The sequence below is a fragment of the Marmota monax genome, unplaced genomic scaffold, assembly GCF_021218885.2.
Source record: "Marmota monax isolate L192 unplaced genomic scaffold, Marmota_monax_Labrador192_F-V1.1 WCK01_AAM20220418_F8-fsc00061, whole genome shotgun sequence".
Lineage (NCBI taxonomy): Eukaryota > Metazoa > Chordata > Mammalia > Rodentia > Sciuridae > Marmota > Marmota monax.
Window position 1 is genome coordinate 5,726,840 of NW_026695230.1, and position 21,837 is coordinate 5,748,676.

At 33.6% G+C, this 21,837-nt stretch overlaps 1 protein-coding gene across 3 annotated transcripts in view; it reads right to left on the reverse strand.

Annotated features, from left to right (window-relative positions):
• Window positions 1–561: 561 nt before the first annotated feature.
• Prmt3 (protein arginine methyltransferase 3) overlaps window positions 562–21,837 on the reverse strand; it is a 121,077-nt gene continuing 99,801 nt past the window's right edge. For 2 of the 3 annotated variants that reach the window (XM_046438248.2, XM_046438246.2), the window contains 3 exons: window positions 15,247–15,297; window positions 14,967–15,054; window positions 562–1,439 (listed from right to left, as the gene is read on the reverse strand). In XM_046438248.2, coding sequence (XP_046294204.1) covers window positions 1,330–1,439; window positions 14,967–15,054; window positions 15,247–15,297 — 249 coding nt within the window. In that variant the 3' untranslated portion in view covers window positions 562–1,329. Of the gene's footprint in view, window positions 1,440–12,160; window positions 12,958–14,966; window positions 15,055–15,246; window positions 15,298–21,837 lie in introns of those variants that run through there. The other variant, XM_046438247.2, reaches the window with a different exon arrangement.

The following is a 21,837-nucleotide window of genomic DNA, read 5'->3' on the forward strand; positions in this document are numbered from 1 at the left end:
AAAGTACTTTAAATGACATCAGCAGCACATTTTCAATAATGGTATGAATCCTGACAAAAACAAACTGGCTGCTTTAACCCAGTGAAAATGACTCCTAGCATTTATTTAGTGTTTTTTATGTGCCAGGCACTATTCTAAACACCTGAAATGTATAACAAACTGCAAGCAGAAGCTGGAGCTGGTGTTTGAGCACAGACACCTGAGGATGTCTTGTTTTGACAAAGAACCAGACATTGAATTTAACTGAGGCACATGGTCCACTTCTCCTATTAAAATACCTATTTTTTAAACTGGGCAGGTGTCACACACCTGTAATCCCAGCGACTTGGGAGGCTGGGGCAAGAAGATTGCCAGTTTGAGGCCCTAAGCAACTTGCAAGACACTGTCTCAAATTAAACAAAAAGGACTGAAGATATGGCTCAGTGATTAAAGCACCCCTGGGTTAAAACTCCAGTACCCTGCTCTCCCAAATCCAATTTTTTTTTTTTTAAAAGATTCATTTTGTCTAGAATGCTTCTGATTTTATAAAAGGTGTTATTACCCTGAAATATCTTTTAATGCTAAGAGTTTTATACATTTTATTGAATATTTTTCATTTTCCATTTCAAAATGAATCAATTGCAAATGACATAATTTTACAGAGATTTAAATGTACCAACAATTACATATATAACCTTTGCACATCTAGTTGAAAAACATAATGTTAGTAAATAGGTGCACATTTATCTTATTTTAAAAAAACTTCTATGAAACCTAAGATCAATATATTGAAATTAGATTTCCTGGGTAATGCTAGAAGTCTATGGCTAAAGAATATTCACAAAGAAGGAATAAACTACAAAATGAGAACTACAGCATGTGAGACAGGATGGTCAACTATGATATCCTCAAATCTGATTTGTAGAACTTGCTTTCAGTTCCTTACGCTTGTTCTTTAACATTATATTCTGATATTCTCAAATACTACTACTAAAAACTATTGCTCCTTACAGAGAAAACCTGCAATAAAATGTGTGCTTCTCTGTATAACTAGTTTAATAAACATTATCCAAAAACTAGTATATTAATTTAAAATTTATAGTAAGAAACTTACTAAAAGCAAAAAACGACTATCACTGAAAACAGGCCCATCTGAGGGATTGCATTTGGCTAAATCTGGCTAAGCAGACTTCTAAGAATACAGTAACTATGCACCATGAGGATAAGCAGGTCTCTGCCCTGGGTGATAGGTGAGCTTCTCTTGCCTCCCTTACTGAGGAGTCTCGTGAAGGCGGGATCTGCTTCCTATCCCCACACTAAAATTTGCAAGTTGTGCTTTTATGACCTTTTTCACTGGAGACCATAAGTTTGAGTTGAATTATTCAATGTGACTGTCACAATGAGAGAACGAGGATCTTTCTTATTCTTATGAACTGTGATCTTTCCTTTCAAGACTTCACCTATAAAAGGCAAAAAAAAAAAAAAAGGTTAAGAATTCAAGAAATACAAACTAGTAGAAAAGTTCACGATACCTAGCAATTTCCTTTTTTTGTGTGTGTGTGTTGATGTTTCCCTAATTTTTAAAAATTTTTATTTATTTTTAAAATTAATAGGCTTCATTTGTTAGGGCAGTTTATTTTATGTATTTTTAAACAAGGCAAGAACTAACTACAATGATAGTATCAAATCCTTGAGAAAGAGTGCAGAACCACAGTGGTCATGCAGGGTTAGGGAGCAGTTTTATTAAACTCTTGAACAGAAGGCTGTATGGTGGGTTCTGGGCAGAGAGAAAACCAAATGAGAGGATCCTGTCCACAAAGAGTTCATGATCAAGGGTGAAAGAAATAGCTATTATCAATAATTACATGACAAGCTTGTGTCTAAAAGTGTGCTGGAGGTGAGGGTGGAGTGGGGATGGTTGGAAGGCAAGAAAGGGCAGTTTCATGAGAATCAGTGACGTATCCAAGGGCAGGGCTAAAGTCATGGCTAACCAGACTTAGAGTATACGTGTAATGGCAGTTATAAGGGACAGAAACCATGTACAATGAGCCTTCAGTGAATGGCATTTTGAGGAAAATCAGATGGGAAAACTTACATTACATATCTGTTTAAAGGCAAAGGCCGAGTTCCTAAACACTGATTGTTCTTTTTTTATTCCAAAATGGAATTATTTATGTGCTTTTGATATAAATACTTCTCATTTAATTTTTTTTCATCCATTTGTGAAGAGCTATTTAAAAATAACAAGAGAGATTGCTCAGTTGTAACTGATCATCATTCCTTGCTTTAATGAGAGTAAGATCACACCAACGGAATTAGGAATAGCTTCATAAACTGGGTGGACACTATGAGACTTCAAGTAAGATGACTGAAGCATCCTTGTAAATACTTAATAAAATACTTAATAAAACAAACAACCACAAAACAAAACAGCCACAAGCAAAATCTAACAAAACCACTGAATTGATATTTTCAGAATATAATGATCCCATTACTGTCCCATTCTATATGTATCTTTGCAAAAAAGTGAGACATGTACTTTAATGCAAAATTAAGAAATTAAAGAAGAAATAATGTGGTACAAGGTACATTCCATTCAGCAAAATATAAAAAATGATTTTAAGTCCAGTCATAAATTAATGTGTACATGTGGCTTTAGCTTTTATATCTAATTTATTCCTCTATATTAATTTTTATTTTTTTAGTTTTTGATAGACCTTTATTTTATTTATTTATATGTGGTGCTGAGAATCGAACTCAGTGCCTCACATGCCAGGCAAGTGCATTACCACTGAGCCCTAGCCCTAGCCCCAGGCCCAGCCCCTTATTCCTATATATTGTTAAGAAAATGAATTCAATGCCCTATTTCATATGCTATGCTCTGTGGGAGACCAACCTTACACGTGACTGAGTCACACTCCCCGGCTGGGTGCTGAGGTCACAGAAATGTGGCAGAGCTTTCCCCACCCTTCTTGGGTTCAAGGGTCAGTGTCTCGTGCATGGGTGTGTCTTGCTACAGCCCCATGGGTGAAGCTATGCTCACCTGTTCCTTTGTAATATAACCCCTTGCCCTGTTTAGGATAGAATCTTCCATGGAAGTGCGTTGTGTGTGTCCCCTTCTCTTACTGTGCCCTTGGGTGTGGCCTACCCAGATGTCAATCAACCTGCTGACAGTGGACATCATGAAGATAGACTCAGCCCCCTGAAACCTGACCCCTTGCCTCATTTGAATAGCTTCTCCTCAATAAAAGGGGTCAGTGCGTGCTCTCTCTCTCTTCCTGCCGACCCTTAAGATCAGAGGAGCCTTCACAGCGACCCAAAAGAAAAATGTATTTGTGTCTCTTGTGTGGTTATTTTGCACAGCCCAGTTAACCCAGTTTACCTGGAGTGACCCCTGAGCCTTTTAATCTCGAAAACAGAAACCCGGCAATGCTCACAATAGCATTCTTGGGAGAGTACCAGTCACATGGCCTTCACAGTGTTCAGGCAATCATTAAGTAATAATAATTGATAATATTTATTCAACACGTATTTTGTCCCAGCTCTGAGAAAATAATCTTCATAGCTTTAAATCTAGTATAATAAACAGAAAAGGGTCTAAATTTTACTACCCTGTGACATGTTTTTGTAAAGACAGTCACTTGCTTATAAAAACATTAATATTTAAATTCATATACTTTAATACATATTATCTGTTAAAGAAATGATTTAGGGAAGAAATAAAAAGTCAATATTTTCAAACATTTGAAATTTTTCAATTTTGAACACAGATAATATTTAGCTGTTATCAACATTTTTAAACTTCTATTTTATACCAACAACCTTACCTTGAATTTACTATTTACAGATACTGAAACGAGGAAGGAATGGCAATTTTATGTTAAACTGACATTGTTTTTATGAGTACATGATGGAGAACAGTAATTATGAACTTGCATACTGGGTTTCACTTACATTTTGAATTTTCAACAGTGAAGACAACTGTTGATTTTTACAATTTAATGGCTTGTTTCTTCTCACTTATTAATAGTATATCTTAGTGTAACTCATTTAATTTAGTTAATGTTTTATAAAGGAGTTCATATGTATAAAAAGACAGATAATGTGTATTTGAGGTTCACAAATAATAAAATGACCTCCTCGAATCCGACACAAGGCTTAGAACCTCACCAACACTAATGAAACCTCCTACTGTGTCCATCTACCACATCCCCCCTTTTTTTAAAAAAAATATTTTTTTAGTTGTAAATGGACATAATCTTTATTTATTTGTGGTGCTGAGGATCAAACCCACTACCTCACACGTGTGAGGCAAGCACTGAGACATAACCCCAGCCCCCACATTCCTCTTTTTTATGAGGCAACCAGAACTTTTTTGTTCCATTACCTATTCAAAATAATTTTATTTCATGTAGGTGTACCCTTAATGTCTGTGTTGCTTAGTTTAACAATATACTATTTAGCATTTATATGCTCTAAAACAGTACAAAGCAATGTAAAATGTACTGTATTTCTTCCATGGCTTGCTTATTTCATTCAGTGTTTGAGATTAATCTGAGGCAAGGAGCTACAGTTCACTCATGTTCCCAATGGTATTGTATTAAGCTGTAATAATGACTGCTATTTATCCATTCTTTTTGAATTATTTTGTTTCTTATTATAAAAAATACTATAACGATTCTTATATATAGGCATGTGTCATGTAACAACATTTTGGTTGGAGATGGACCCCACATATTGTATAGGTAAGGGAACAGCAGGCTCTATCATCTAGGTTTCTGTAGTTACACTCTGAGATTTGCCCAATGATAAAATCACCCAACAACATACATCTCAGAACATATGCCTGTTAAGAGTCCCAGGACTGTGTCCGTACTACAAGAATGTCTCTTTGTAGTATAGGAAATAAATTGCTGGATTATAGGGCATATACATGTTGAAATTACCACATAAAAACCAAAATGCTATTAGTAAATTCAACATCAATTCATAAAAAAGTCTATCATTAACATAGGAATAAAAAGAGTAACTTCCTTAGAGTCTTTATTTAAACCTGAAAGAAAACATGATAAAAAGCAAATATAGCGCCACTTGGGTTAAAGTGAGAACACAGCAAAGATGACACCATTGCTATATTACTTATATTCTTGAATGCTCTACATAAGCATATGACAAGAACTAGAATAAATTAGATACACTGTTAGGGAGAAAAAGATAAAATTAATTGCAGATGCTATTTTCAGTGAAAGAGTTGGAGAAATCTAATGTAGAGTTTGGCTAAATAATTGGCCTGTGCATTGTAGGGTAAAACTCCATGGTTCTGAGCAAAAACCCAACTCCTAGGGAGCAATAAGCCAAATAATTACCACAGCTTGGGCTTGCTTGGAGATGTCTGAATTCTATGCAGCCAGGAAAGAAGGAAACTGAACAACTGTTAATGTTTTGATTTTGGAAGAAGTATCAGGTTTTGCTTCAGCACTGGAGCTAAACCACTCTGAGTAAAGTCTACTCTTGTGCTCCCCAATAAAACTTCAAAACGATCATGGTAAAGATTAACTACTTGCCAAAGCAAACTTCAATACTTTCTTTCTTTTTTTTTGCTGTACTAGGTATTGAATCCAGGTGCACTAATTTGCTCAGGCTAGCATTGAACTCTTTTTCAATCAAAAGAGAAAAATCATGATTGTTTCATGAAGTGTAGAAAAAGCATGTGACAAAAGTCTTTCATGATAATAGCTCTCAGCAAGCCAGGAACAGAAGCAATCTTCCTTAACTTGATAAAGGGAATCCATGAAAAAGTGCAGATATATCACTGTTAATGATGAAGACGGAATGCCTTCTTCGTTGGCCTCAGAGTGAGGCAAGGAGGAGAATTTTCACTACTAGTACTCAGTATCCCATCACTGTCCTTGTCAGGGTATAAAGAGATGGGCGGGGACTGGGATTGTGGCTCAGTGGTAGAGCGCTTGCTTAGCACTGGCAGGACCTGGGTTCGATCTCAGTACCACATAAAAATAAAGGCATTGTGTTTTGTCCATCTACAAAAAAGATTCATTCTCTCTCTCTCCTTAAAAAAAAAAAAAAAAAAAAAAAGAATGGGCAGGTGAGGCAACAGGTTGGAAATAAAAAATAAGTCTTCATTTGCAAACAATTGTTATAGAGAGAAAATTCTAAAACAATTAAAAAAAAAAAGCTACTAGCACTAACATGTTTACCGCAGTCAAACCATATAAAGCCAAGATTATTTCCATATATTAGCAATGAAGAATTAGAAACTTCAAAAAACAAAAATATATACAATAGTTTCAAAACAGCACAAAATACTTAAGGTAAATGTATCAACATACGTCCGTGATTTATTCACATAAAACTGAAAAAACTCTAAAGATGATCCAAGTAAGTGGGGAAATGTTTTGTTTGTGGACGAACGAGTCAATATTGTGAAGATGACTATTCTTTTGAGTCTACAGATTTAACATAATCCTAATCCTAGGATATGCAGGCTTTTCTTGCAGGTAAAAATGTACATGCTTATTTAAAACTGGACATGTAAATATAGATTCTAGGATAGCCAAAACAATTTTGAGAATGAAAAGCAGGAGGACTCATAGTGTCCTAAAAACACACAGTAATACAGATCAGTGGAACAAACAAGAGCTCAGAAATAGACCTATACATATGTGGTCCATTAATTTTTCACAAAGAAGTCAAGGTAGTTAAATGGAAAAAGAATAGTTATTTTGAGAAATGATAATGGAGCAACTGAATATACATTTGGGAAAAGATGAATCGTTAACTCTAAAATTAACATGAAACAGATTATAGACCTAACTCTAAAAAGCAAAACTAGAATTTTTCAAAGACATTAAAATCTTTGTGATGTTAGAATAGGCTAAGGTTTTAAAATTGGGACACAAAAGCACAAACTTCAAATTATCTGACTTCATCAAAACATTAAAAATTGCTATTCTTTAAAAGTTATTAAGAAAATGAAAAGACAGGAATGGGGATAAAAATATTAGCAATACATATATCTGACAAAGAACTTTTAACAATGTACACAAATGATTCTTACAACTCAATAAGTAGACCAATAATCTCCTTAAAAATTAAGCAAAATGTTTTATAGAAACCTCACAAAAAAGAAACGGACAGCCAATAACTATATGAAAAGATGCTCAACATCATTAATCATCAGGCAAATGTCAACTAAATACATACCTAATGGAATTGCTTATATTAAAATGACCTTCTATGTAAGTGTTGCCAAGGATGCTGAGCACATAAACTCACAATAGTGTTAAGAATGTTAAATAGTACAGCATTTTGAAAAAAATCTGTCAGTTTCTTATCAAGTGTTAAAGACTAAGTAATTTCACCTCTAGGTATTAACCCAAGAGAAATGGGAACACAGTCTGCACTAATATTTTTTCATATGAAACATTCCTAGAAACTTTGTTCACAATGGCCCCTAACTGAAAACAATCTTAAGGTCTACCAACAGTGAATGTGTAAGTTGTGGTATGTTAATACAACAAAATACTACTTGGCAATAAGAAGGAACAAAGTAATGATACACAGATGGATTTCAAAAAAGAAAGCTAAGTAAATGAAGCTAGAATACATCCGAATAATTTCACAGATATATAACTCTAGAATAGAGAATTCTTGAATTCAGTGACAGTGCGCATCAGTGGGGGTCTTGGCCTTCTTGGAATTGGGAGTTGGGGAGCTGATCACACAGGGGACTGATGGAAATGTGGTGGTGTAGACGTTTGTCAAAACTTATCAGACCGTAAAATTAAAGCAAATTTTTTATCATATGTAAATTATAGCATGATAAAATGATTTGAAAAAAAATGTGATGCTTTAAAAAATACAAAAATAAAACATAGAAGAAAAATTAGAGGATCCATTATAGAGATTCATCAAATTAAGTAAGGCATTTTAAATCACTGAAGATTCAATACAATTGTGTAAATACAGTACAGTAATATAATCTATTTAGTATAAAACCAAAAGAAAAGGTCAACAGGTTTAACGATATAAAATGAAAAAAAATCTATAAAGTAAGTTAGTTTAAAGAAAAAAAAGCAATTAAATATTGCTGTCACTTCTTAAAGTAGTGAACATTAAAAAAAAGTTTGAATTCTGAATTAATTCCTTAAGATGGATTATCAGGTATGCCTCTTCATAAAATAAATTCCAGTTTTATATTTCTGCCACCTTCATAGCACTGTATGTTAGTAGAAGCCAAACAAGCAAAAAGAAACAACAAAAACACGGTTATCTAGCTAAACAAAAAAACTCTCCAGAATCTGATTGCTCTGATTTGCTGTTCAGTGATTATTAAAGGTGATGGGCATTATTTAAAATGTTTAACCACCATCTAAAAAAAATTTGGTGCGTTTACTTTCGTGATATTTTTGTTGATGTAGATGAGGTATTGCTGCAAATAAGCCTTTTAATGTATTTGCTCTAATGGTTGCTGCTCTTTCATTAGGTTGTATTTGATGTGTTTGAAAAAACTAAGTTACTTGTTTGTTAATGTTTCAGTCAATCCGTAGTGTAAGAGTCAAAATGAAAATGTTCCATGCTGCTTATATAGCAGAATATCAAAATTCTTAATTTCAGATTCAAGTGATATAAGAGGACTTCCTCCATTTGGAAAAATATTCCAAGTCAAAATGAATTAGTAACGAATATTTCTGTTTTAAGTTTTCACAGAAGACAAAATTTTAAGAATTATTAAAAACAAGATATCTGAAAAAGCAAAATAACATGAATTGTCTAATATATACAAGGAGCTACAGCTATTTTCATGTCTTAAAATATGAGTAAAATATTTTTTTCATAATATTAATTTCTGAGATTAGGATGTACACACACACTTATTTAAGTTAATTAAATGGCATGGAGGGTCACAATAATAAACATATTAATTCATACTGCTGAACTCCCTTCAATTGTTCAGGCCTAACTGAAGTGGCTGCAACACCAGGATAGATCAGGGTAATTAATCAGTGTCAAATAGATACAAAATGACGGATGTTGTTGAGAGTGGATATTGTGGGGAGTTCTGCAAAAGGCATTGGAGAACTGAGCTGTACTCTTGAGTTTATCACCGGCAGACAGCTATTAGTGTATCACACAGTGCTGCAGTTCAGTCAAGAACAAAACTGATTTCAACTGTTAGACTCTTTTTAAAAATTAATTTCTTCCAGGACAATGAAATATTATTTTCCCAGAAGAAAAGAAAAATACAACAATCATTCTTATTAAAGCAGAGTCAAAAAATGAACAAAACCCTTGATTTCTTCATCACATAAAAACTTATACCATGTGTACATATTCAAAGAGATATAAATAGCCTGCCTGATTTTTTTTTTTTGGGTAGTGGTGATTGAGCCCAGGGGCACTACCACTGAGATACATCCCCAGTCCTTTTTATATTTTTATTTCGAGACAGGGTCTTACCAGGTTGGCCAGGCTGGCTTTGAACTTGTCCTCTTGCCTCAGCCTCTGAGTAGCTGGGATTACAGCGTGTGCCACTGTGCCCAACCTTATCTTAATTTTATTCTTAAAGCAAAATCACATGAGGGGTTGGGGTTGTGGCTTAGTGGTAGAGCACTTGCCTAGTACATGATGTGAGGCACTGGGTATGATCCTCAGCACCACATAAAAAATAAAATAAAATAAAAATAAAGTAATTGTGTCCATTTACAACTAAAAATTAAAAAAAAAAAAAGAAGCTAAACCACAAGAAATGGATCTGGATTTTTAAAGTAAATACTACCATATAAGCTTGTAAGATAAAATTTTACATTATTTGTAAAGAAGAAATACCCTACATTGAAAGAAAGTGTTCTCTAACTGCTTTAAATCTACTCATTCTGGGAGGCAGATCCTTTGGTCCCACAATACTAGAAGTGGTTCAGATGTTATTGAGTACTTTTATTTGGAACTATTTTTAGCACCAGGTTGTAATAAAACAACAAAAACAATAAACTAAGCCAAAATAGATACACTCATTATTTTATAGTTACATTGTGCTTTTAGCAAAGTGCATTTTACCTGAATTCTTAACATTTTTTTTAATGCAAAGTTCTTAGCCTGAGAAATTCTCTATTAATGTTGCCTTTTCTTATTTTCTAAATATAGAGTCTGTCTCTAAGGATAGATTTACCACTATCAAAAAGACTAAACATTATACATACATACCAACCTAAGCAGAACAACGTACAGAAATGTTTATAATATTTTGCTTATTTTAAAAAAAAGACTCTTGTCATCTGACAAGAATGTGATGGTACATGCCTATAATCCCAGTAGCTTGGGAGGCTGAGGCATAGGATCACAAGCTGAAGATCAGTCAAGGAAAATTTAAGAGCTCCTATTTCAAAATAAAAAACAAAAAGGGCTGATGATAATAATAGCTCAAGGATAGAGCACCCATAATCTTGCATTACCTTTTGGGTACCCCAAAAAGCCTCATATACATGGTAAAAATCTCCCAACTAGACTCCTGATTTTATTTAAAAATTTTATAGCACACTGAGTAAAAAACTACTCTTAGTTTAAACCTAACTACAGAGAACTCTCTTCAGCCACACAAAGATCAATCTGAACACTAAGTCAAGTACCATATGAAATTTCTCAGAACATCAGAGTTGGCAAACTGGGCCAACCATATATAGCAGCCAGCTACATTCCATTGGCATAGTATCACTTAAACTGACTAGAGGAAATTAAATTTCAATGACCATGCAATTATTGTATTTATAATTCAGCCTAATGTTTACAATATACCAAGTACCATATTAGATCAAAAAGGAGAGGCAAGTAACTCATCTTCTATTAGCACTCTTTATCACAGCATACTGAGATGTTATAACACATATGTAAGCAAATAAATTGATTTGGGAGAACAAAGAAAGGTGGAATTAACTTTCTGGGGAAAGTGAAGAAAGATTTACAGAAATGAGCTGAGTTGCAAAGGGTAAATTGGAATTTATCAAGTAAAAGTGGTCAGAACAGCTTCCTAGGTAGAAGACACCTTGGACAAAGGCAAGGAGGAAGAAGACATAGGAAAGTTAGCTGAAAAAGGACCAGTGTGTATAGCTAGAGCATATGGGGTTTTGAAAGGCTGGGGGTGAAAATGATTAAAAATAATGGCCAGACTATAAACGGCCACAGTAAGGAGTTTGTGTTTTCTTCTACAGATATTTCCTGTCCAATGAATAGTTTAAAATATTAACTTTATTAAGGTGTTATTTACCCAAAATAAAGTGTGCATATTTTACACATTATAGTTCAATGTCTTGCCAACATCCACTCTCATATATTCACCACCCTAAAGTCTCAAAGATTATTGTAAGTTATCTTCTATAAATTTTATAGTCTTAAGCTTTTATATTTAGATCTATAATCCACTCAGTTTTTGTGCATGTTAGTTTTTGGGTGTGGTACTAAGAATGGAGATGCATTGTTTTCTTATATGAATATTTAGTTGATATAGCACATTTTGTTGCAAAGACTAGCCACTGAAATATACTGCTTTTTGTAAAATTCTAATTATACAGAGAGGTATATTTATGGATTCTCTGTGTGAAATTAATCTATATGTCTGTAGTATACTATACTATCTGAATTAATATAACATTTTTAGGAGTCTAGAAATCACACAGTACAAGATATCCAACAAGATTCTTTCTCAACATTATTTTGGCTATTCTAGGTCTTTTGCATTTTCATATTAATTTTAGAATTAGTTTGTCAATTTCTACAAAACTGGAATTTTGATTGAGACTGCATTGAATCAACAAAATTTGGGAGAAGTATCATCTTAACAATACCACTGTTCCAACTCTGAGTATTTCTCTTCATTTAATTAGTTCTTTAAAATTTCTCTCAATTTATTATTCTAAAGTTTTGAGTGTATAGGTTTATTAATTTATTAAATTTTTATCCCTAAGATTTAATTTGTCTTGATGCTGCTATAAATAATATTTTCTTTGGGGCTGAGGATGTGGCTCATCGGTAGCGTGCTTGCCTGGCATGCGTGGGGCACTGGGTTTGATCCTTAGCACCATATGCAAATAAAATAAAGATGTTGTGTCCACCGAAAACTAAAAAATAAATATTAAAAAATTCTCTCTCTAAAAAAAAAAAAACTTCACAATACATTTTCATTTTCTTTAATCTTCGATCATTGTTACATATTTTATTTCCCCGTGTTCTGAAACTCACAATATTTTTTGCTTTAGCTAGTCAATTCTCTTTTAAGAAATTAAATAAATGAGAAAGCAGCCTCTTCTATGTATTTAAACATTCATAATTTATGTCATTTTCCACTTCTTTTTGCTTTGTGAATTTCTATTTCCACTTGAAACATTTAGCTTGGTGTATCTTGTATTGGCAATATGTAAAGTACCCCCCCCCTCAAAAAAAATTATGTTTCTTCTAGATATAGAATCCAGATTGCCAATTTCTTTCAGATGTTTCTTGAAAACATCATCTGACTCTACATAGTTTCTGATAAGTATTTTGAGGTTACTTTTTTTTTTTTTGTCCCTCTCTACATGTTTCACTTTTCCTTAGCTCATGGTTAAGGGCTTTTAGTTTCTAAAAGATTTTTGCTGATCAGCAATTCGTGTATCATAGGTGTTTTTTTTTTTTTCTTTTTTTGTGTGTTTATTACAAAATAAGGATAGAGTTTGGTATTTTTCCACATGTTATTATGAATGCAGTTTTTAAAAAATAAAAATCCTTTTCCCTTTCTGTTTAAATCTTCAAGTTCGTTCATATTTTCTTCGGCCACTAATTCCATCAAATATCATTTTCACTTCAGATATTCTAGAAGTTCCATTTGTATTTAAATGATCTTCTCATATTCTCCTTGCTACATTCATAAAAATGTAGTTGGAGGCTGGGGATATAGCTCAGTTGGTAGAATGCCTGCCTTGTATGCACAAGATCCTGGTTCAATCCCCAGCATCACCAAAAAAAAAAAAAAAAAAAAGTAGTTGGTATTTATTTACTCAAACATGCTTATCTGTCAATTCCATTGTTTCAGGTTCTGTTTCTCCCAAATGATATTTTCCCATACTCAATGTCTGAATGCTGGACTTCAAGAATTTTTAAGTGTCTAAGTTTTGCTGCTTTCCTTTGTTGCCACTAACTTAGTTTTAGTTTTTTCAGTGCTCATTTTTAAGCTTTGGTAAAAAGTGTCCATATACCCTTTATGTGAATCCAGAATGCAGTCTTTCTGGACTGTATTCAATAGATTCCAGAAGGACCAGGCCCTTATATAAACCATCCCTAGAGGAAAGGCTAGTGCTACCTTTAAAAAAAAAATGAGGTGGCAAAATGGTTAGTATAAAAAAGTAACATTTTTCAAGTTTCCAAACATTAATGTAATGCAAATAACAGAGCTACAGAAAAACAAAAACAAAAAGTAAGGATCTAAAAGGACTTTATTTGTGAACTGGGGTTGTGGCTCAGTGGTAGAGCGCTTGCCTAGCACGTGTGAAGCTCTGGGTTCGATCCTCAGCACCACATAAAAATAAATAAAGATATTGTGTCCATTTACAACTAACTAACTAACTAAATAAATAAAAGGACTTTATTTGTGTCCGCCTCACTTCAGTTTTGCTGTACTCTAGCTTTCTGGAGACAGAAAATGACACTATCAAGGTCTTATTTCCATAGCATTCAGCTTCAAAGCAAGAAAAGGACAAGCTGCAGCTTTTCACTAGCAGTGTTTATTCGCATCTATTATTCAATTTATAGATCAATACAAAATCTAAACTATCTTGGAATTTTATGAAACAGAAACAGATTAGGAAAATGACCACTTAAAGCTCACCATTCATTTAGCTCTGTCAAATCTTAACATTCTGTCCTAGCTCCTTCAATTTAATTTTTTGCATACATGTTATAGGAGAGACTGTTCAGAATATATGCCAAGAAAAAAAAAATTGCTGGGTTGCAGGGATGGCACATTTAGATCTAACTTGATGGTATCAAACTGTTCATTCAATTACACCTACTAAAACTAACAGGAAAAGAGCATGAAAATTTAATTGGGCTACATTATTGCCAGCAATTAGCATTGTTAAATTTTATGGAATTTTTTCCCCCAAACTGATGGATGAGAAAGTGTTTCACGATTCTAGTTATTTGGCCTCTCCCTAGTTACTAGTGATATGGGGTCTCTTTTCATTGAATTTTGTGTAATGAGCATTCCTGTCCTTCAGAAGGCTTTCAGTTAAGGTGGAATAAGACTTTCATTATAAAAGGATAAGAAATTTCATAATCAAATTCTAATTTTTGTAGTTAAGTGTGTGGTATATGATAACTACAGGTGCAAATACAAGTAAACAATCAATGAGGTTAAAACAAAGGAATACAGAATATGATCAGCCCTTGAACTGAGTAAGATATAAACAGATGGACCAGAGAGGAGATACTGGAGAGAATTCCAGACAAATGTATACTGAATATATAACTATTGAACATTAGTTTTTAAAAAATAAAAATCCTTTTTATTCTAATTTAGTATTATTAAAGTTCATTACATTTTAGATATTCCCTATTAGGTACAAATTACCTTAAAATTAAAGTACTTTTTTTTTTTTTGAAAGTCGCCATTCTGGCTTTATTTATAGCAACCATCAACTTTTTTTTTAATATTTATTTTTTAGGTTTGGATGGACACAACACAATGCCTTTATTTTTATGTGGTGCTGAGAATCGAACCCGGCTCCCGCCCATGCTAGGGGAGTGTTCCACCACTGAGCCACAATTCCAGCCCTAAAGTACATATTTAAATGATACTGCTGTCTAAGATTTATGTAGATGGTAAGTTCTAATAACATCTTAGATCTGTTATATTAAAGTACAGTAGGCACATAAAGAATGGCTTCAAAATGAATACTGTTTACTTTAGAATGAATAAGATACTTTCCCCTTCTTTTCTTTCTTACCTGCTTTAACTGAAAATGGCTTTTCCAGTAGAAACACTGTTTGTTTCCAGTGTGTTTTGGTACTCTGGGGGCCCGTGGAGAACATGACCTACATTGGTAAAGTTTAAAAGTATCTGATGAAGTACAAGATTTTTAATATCATGGTACATTAATCTACTAAATCAAATACGAGTTCCAATTGCTTACAACAGCAAAATGCTTATGACCAAACACCTTAGGGCACAAAAATAAAATACAATGTACTCTGCATAATTAATTCATGATAACTCATGATACTTACCTTGTTATGGCAATTCTTCTCAAAATATATATCAAAGTAGCCAGCAATTGCCTGTTTTTTAAAAAAAGAATATAAATGATTATTAAACTAACTACATGATGTAATTAGTCTCAAGACATGGCAAATTGAAAACCACTTCAAAGACCAGATACCTCTTAAAATTATAGAAAGTCATTATCCTGGGAAAGATGTAAAAATGAAGTAATATCACTTGTCTTTTCCCCACAGAAACACACTAATAAATGTAACAAGGTTAATCAATCAATATATATATTTTTTATTAGAAAAATGGTCAAGCAGACTACCAAAAGCAAGAGACCAGGGAAAGGGAGGGGTTCGGCCAGTCAATGGATGATTGCACTTTCCAACTGGGATGCAGATGTGTGGTTTAAGCCACTGTGGACCTCCATCTCTAGTGAGGCCCCCAGACAATGAAGCTGTAGGACAGACCCCAAGATAGACCAGCAGAAGCACTAGTAAGCTAAGTCCTGTCTAGACTGCAGGATCATAAATGATTGTGGCTTCAAGCTACTACATCTTGTGATGTGTTAATGCATAGTAATAAACAATGGAAATCTAGTCTTATACAAAGCCATTTCATGTAATTTCTTCTGGTCTAGTGAATCCAATTTTAAAGTCAAGTACTAGGAATATTTGTGATGGAATCAAGAAATAATTTTTAAATGTTACCTATCTTCTGAAAATATAATACAAATAAATAATAGTACTGAAATAAAATTTATGTTTAAACAAAGGAAAACCTCCAAAGTTAATTCCTGGGGTCCCTGTGATAGTTTTAAATTAATCATTGCTTTTTCTTTCATTAATGGAACTAGCTTGACATATTCTATGTTCAAAACTGGCATTAAATTAAGCTTAAAAAGTGTTAAAAACCAGACATTGATTATTGAAAATTTACTATGAAACTAATTTGTGTACTCTGCTGCTCTTGCTAAGAATGTGAAATTTTATTGATCTTGTAGGGTTAATATGGATTGGGTCCAAAGCAAATTCAATATTTAACCTTAAAGTTCATTACATTTTAGATACCAAGAGAGAATTGAAATACTATTTATAATAATACCAAACAGAGGTATAAAATGATGTGGTCCTGAGCAACAGACTGTTTTATTTATTCCTATATGTCTACCTGATTCACCACTATATTCTTAGTGCCCAGAGCAGTCCCAGGTCTATAGTACACAATAACTATTTGCTGAATGAATGTGCTTATTATATATACATAATTCTATTATAGTACTTACCACACTATATTACAGTCCTTCCTATGAGACTGCAATTTATTTAAGAGCAGGACTGAGGTGTAACTTACATTTCTATGCCCCAACCTAGCACAATGTTATATAGTAGGTTCTCAAAAAAATTTAATAAGATTTTTATTCTTTGATATTTTTTTTAAATATTTTTTTTTTAGGTGTACTTGAACACAATTCCTTTATTTTATTTATTTATTTTTTATGTGGTGCTGAGGATCAAAACCAGCACCTCATGTATGTGCTGGGCGAGTGCTCTACCACTGAGCCACAACCCCAGCCCCTATTCTTTAATCTCTTAAATATAACTAACGATACTAGGTAATCAGGATAATTTATTAAGTAACTGTCTTTTGCATATTAAGCAACTACAAATTATTAACATATACACCAACAAATGAACATAAGATACAGCAGGAAATTTATAAAAGAAAAATCAAATGATTAATAAGCATGTGAAAAAATGCTTGACCTATGTAGAAAAAAAAAAAGATAAAAATTCTCCAGAGAGAAAAAGGGCTGAATATTGTGCTAACTTTTAATGGCCAATGATTTCATAGATCATGACAACATAATACAACTTCTGAAGAGCTTCCAGGTTGGTGGATGCATCCATGTGCCAGGAGGGTGGCACAGCATAACTCCATGAGGACAGAACTCCTGGTCCGGGATCCTATCATTTCTTTTATAATAAACCAGTAAAAGTAAAGTGTTTCTTTGAATTCTGTGAACCACTATAGAAAATGATTGATACAGAGGAGGGTATTGAGAAACCCTTGATTTGTAGCCAACTTGGACAGAATTGTGGGTAACGTGGGGACCCACTATGTGTGACTGGTGACTGAGGAGGGAGTCAGTCTTGTAGGACTGAGTAGTCCTTAACCTGTGAAATCTGCTCTAAATTGGGTAGTGTCAGAACTGAAATTAATTGTAGGACACTCAGTTGGTGTCACAAAGAATTGGAGAAGTGGTTCTTGGTGTGAAAATTCAAACATTGTGTTGGACTTGTGGCCAGTGGAGAAATGCTTTTTCTTGATACACTATTTGGCCATCAAATGTAGTCCTTGTTTTTCTGGGCTCAATAGCTCATGTCTATAATCCCACTGCTTGAAAGGGCAGGGGAGGCAGGTGGATCACAGGCAGCCTCAGCAACTTAGTGAAACCCTTTCTCAAAAAATAAAACAAAAAGCGTTGAGGATTAAGTGCATCCCTGGGCTTAATCACTAGTAGCAAAAAAAAAAAAAAAAAAAAAAAAAACGTAATCTAAAGGTAAATAGTGACTGATATGAAAAAAAGTCACAATATACTAGCTAAAAAAGCATCTTCATATACAGTATGTATGTTATGGGCACATGTTGTATGTTGTACAAATGTGAATATATGACAGTATGTGTTAGATTTGGAGTATTCATATTCTTATGAATATGAATATGTGCTTATCTATATTGACATTCCCAACATGAACGAAGAAGTTCTATGAAAATGTTATTTTTTAAAAAATATTTATTTTTTTAGTTTTAGGTGGACACAAACACAATATCTTTATTTTATTTTTATGTGGTGCTGAGGATCGAACCCAGTGCCTTACATGTGCTAGCCGAGCACTCTACCACTTGAGCCACAACCCCAGCCCTGAAAATGTTATTTTTAATAATATTTATAATACCACATGGACGGGTGGTATTCAATTCAACTATTAACTTTGTCTCAGTTCCCACAGTCCTTTCATTCATCTCTATACCTTCAAGGGCTAACATATAGTGGGAACTACATGAATTTGGAAAAAAAAAAAAGTCACCTCCAACTAGCAATTCTACAAAAACAGTATTTTCCAATGAAGAGATTAACAAAACATAATTGGGAAAAAGAATAAAGTAGGAGAATAAATAATGGAATAGCCATAGTAATAAGAATTATCAAACTACATAATCATATTAAAGACTTTTAGACTCAAGTTTGAAATGCATACGATACATGAAGAGAAATGTATTTTAAACTCTGGTGAAAAACAGACAAGCAATACTATGGTAGAATAATTATAGTTATAATCATAGAATACAGGGTTGAAAAGGATAGGCTGATACCTGATTTCACAACATTAGAAAATAAAAATGAAAGATTTAATTACTTTTGGCCATAAGCATTTGGAAGGGATCTCTCAGAGATAAATCTTAAAATGCATGTACATTCTATCTAGTATGGTTCCCTTTGATGTGTACCACACAGGTTCTGACTCCTCAAGCAGCTTTGCCTTCTTAAGGATGTTCGGTTTAGAGTAAAACTAGAAATCACTTCCTTAAGCACACACAAGTAGAAAGCAGAAAAATGAGGTAAGTTAGGAAGAGATTCACCTGCAACTAAAATTATTCACAGATAATGATACCTCAGATAGTTACCACTCAGACACTAGCTCTGAAAAACCAAAGAGAGGTTCTGGTTTATTTAAAATGGGTATTTATTCTCAAAGGCAAGAAAATTAGAAGGTCCATTAAAAAAGATAGGGCTTTCTTTACTTTTTGCCTGATAGAAGTTTCCCCTTATCCACGGTTTTGCTTTCTGTTTGTTACCCAGGGTCAACCACCGTCTGGAAATACTAAATAAAAAATTCCAGAAATAATTCATAGTTTTAAAAATCTTATAGTCTATTATAGTTTTAACTGTCCTGTTTTTATTGTTAATCTCTTACTATACCAGATTATCCCCTGTCATACTTGCCTCCTCGCTGCACCCAGTACTGGGGATTGAACTCAGGGGTGCTCTATCACTGAGCTACAATCCCTAGTGTTTTTTTATTGTTTAAGATAGCATTTTGCTAAGTTGCTGAGGCTGGCCTCAAATTTGCAATCCTCCTGCCTCAGTTTCCTGGGTAACTGGGATTGTAGGCATGTGCTATCATGTCTGGCGCTGGGCCTAATTTATAAATTAAACTTTATAATAGGTATGGACATATAGGAAAATATATAGTACACATAGGGTTTGGTACTATCTATGCTTTCAGGAATCCACCAGGGGTCTTGAAACATCTCTCTCAAAGATAAGAGGGGTGGGGACTATTGGATAAGTGATTCTTAATAGAGATTAAAAAAAATTAAACTTGACATGGAACCATATAAGCCAATTGACCTAAGATTCTCATTTTTATTTCTGCAGAGCCATTTGAAAGCAATAGTGATATATCCAATTATATATATCAGCTGATTAGAAGAGAAAAATATTTTGTCTTGAGAGTATAACATGTTACTATTTTTTAACTTAGTTTCAGGACCTTGTTACATCATTGATAGGTTATCTTTGGTCTCTTAAATGTTTTGTTTTTTTTAAAATAAACACAATATCTTTATTTTATTCATTTATTTTTATGTGGTGCTAAGGACTGAACCCAGTGCCTCATGTGTGTGAGGCAGGTGCTCTACCACTGAGCCACAATCCCAACCCCATCTTTGGTCTCTTAAATGTTAATTTCAATGAATTTGTACTCTCCCAGTGGAAGTCATTCAAATATAAGAATAAACAACCATAGGAAATGGGAAATGATGACTAATAGGTAATAGCAATAAATAACTGGTCATGTGCTTGGCAAATAAGCTCAGGACTAACCATGGAATAAGCTTCTCTTTTGTCCCACATTAGCATCTTATCAGGGGCACTGGGGATTGCTGAGGGGGGAAAAACAAACCAGCATTAAGATCAAGTTTTTATAGGAGATGGGTTAATCTGTAAAGGTAAGATTGTAATTAAATTTTACTGAATTATACCAGTCAGAAAAATAAGTCCCTGAGACTAAGAGAAGCGTGACTGGGTGGAAAATAACTAGTACAAAAATAAAAACCACAATGATAGAAGAAAACAGAATGAAAGGAGAACACATGCACATTTCTGGGATAGTTAAGCACTCTTAAAATTTGTTGAGACTCTCCCACATTTATATTTGCACACAACGGGAAAATGAGCACGTGGCTTTACTGTGTATTCTAAATGTACATAAGCATTAGAATACAGTTCTAGAATGAGCTGTTCATCTTTTTTTGTGGATTTCCAAAAAGAAAATAACTATAGTATTTGTAAAGTGAATCATTTAAAAATCTGTTTTAAGTCACATTTTGCATGTTTATTCCACATGTATGAAAGTAAATGCAGTTCATTTTATTCATGTTCACTTGAAGAATAACTTTGAATAAAAACAAATTATTTGTTTCATGTATTTTGGTGTAATCAGTCTTTAAAGGGGACACATCATGTGTATGTAACAGAATGGCAACCAATGAAATAAGATCAGACTAGACCTTGTGAGAAAGAAGGAAATTAAAAATTATCATTATCACTATCACCTGCAGGGAGTAATTCATCATTTCTGTTCTTCATTGGTATCATGTTCCAACAGCGTGTGGTTACAGCAGATACAATTAGGCAGCTGGCCACAGAAGTAGGAGGATAATGTGCTTTTGATGGAGTTTATCCAAGCATGGAGATAGAGTGCTTGTAACCCATGCAGCAGAATCACTATGACAAAAATACAATTCATTTTTCGTTGGAGTATTTCTTTCAAAATCTTAATAGGGAATTTAAAAGCCAACTGATGTTGAGTCTGAAGTAAGTAAAGAATAAGCATATAAAAGGCATAAAAGTGATTATTATGGCTTACATAATCATATATAAAATAAAACCAGATGAAAATAGAAATATAAGCTTTACAAGCTGCTGTGTAAGTGTGAACTCTGTTAGTAATAACTGGTGTTCAAAATCGACAAATGTGAAAATTATAATTTCCTCCCAATATTAACTATACCTTAAATTATACCTTTTCTTCTTCAATTAATTTTCTATTTTACCCCAAGAGAAAATTTGCATCTTTGCTTTCTTTCATGATTCCTCTAGGGAACAACAGACATTAAGTGCCATTAACTCCCAAGGGATAATGTCAGATTGAGTGGTGTTTAGAAACCGAACAATATGTAAATAGTAAAATAGACAAAAGGTCTATAAGTACAGAAGATACTCTTACTGAAGTATTCAATACAATTCAGTTTTAATTTACTTAAAATATTCCCAGACAATAACTGAAACTCCATTTAAATGAATTTGGATTGTTTACTTCTAATTTCAAAACTGCTTATTATTGATTTTAGGTGGCAAAATGAATCATCTGTTCTGAGTCTAAAACCCAAGTTAACAGAAAGAGAAGAGAAAAAGAAAGGGGGGGGGGGGGGGAGGGGTCTTGTTATGTTGCCCAGGCTGGTGCCAAACTCCTGGATTCAAGTGATTTCCCTCAATCTCCCTAGTAGCTGGGACAATAAGAGTGAGCCACCGTGCCCTGCTA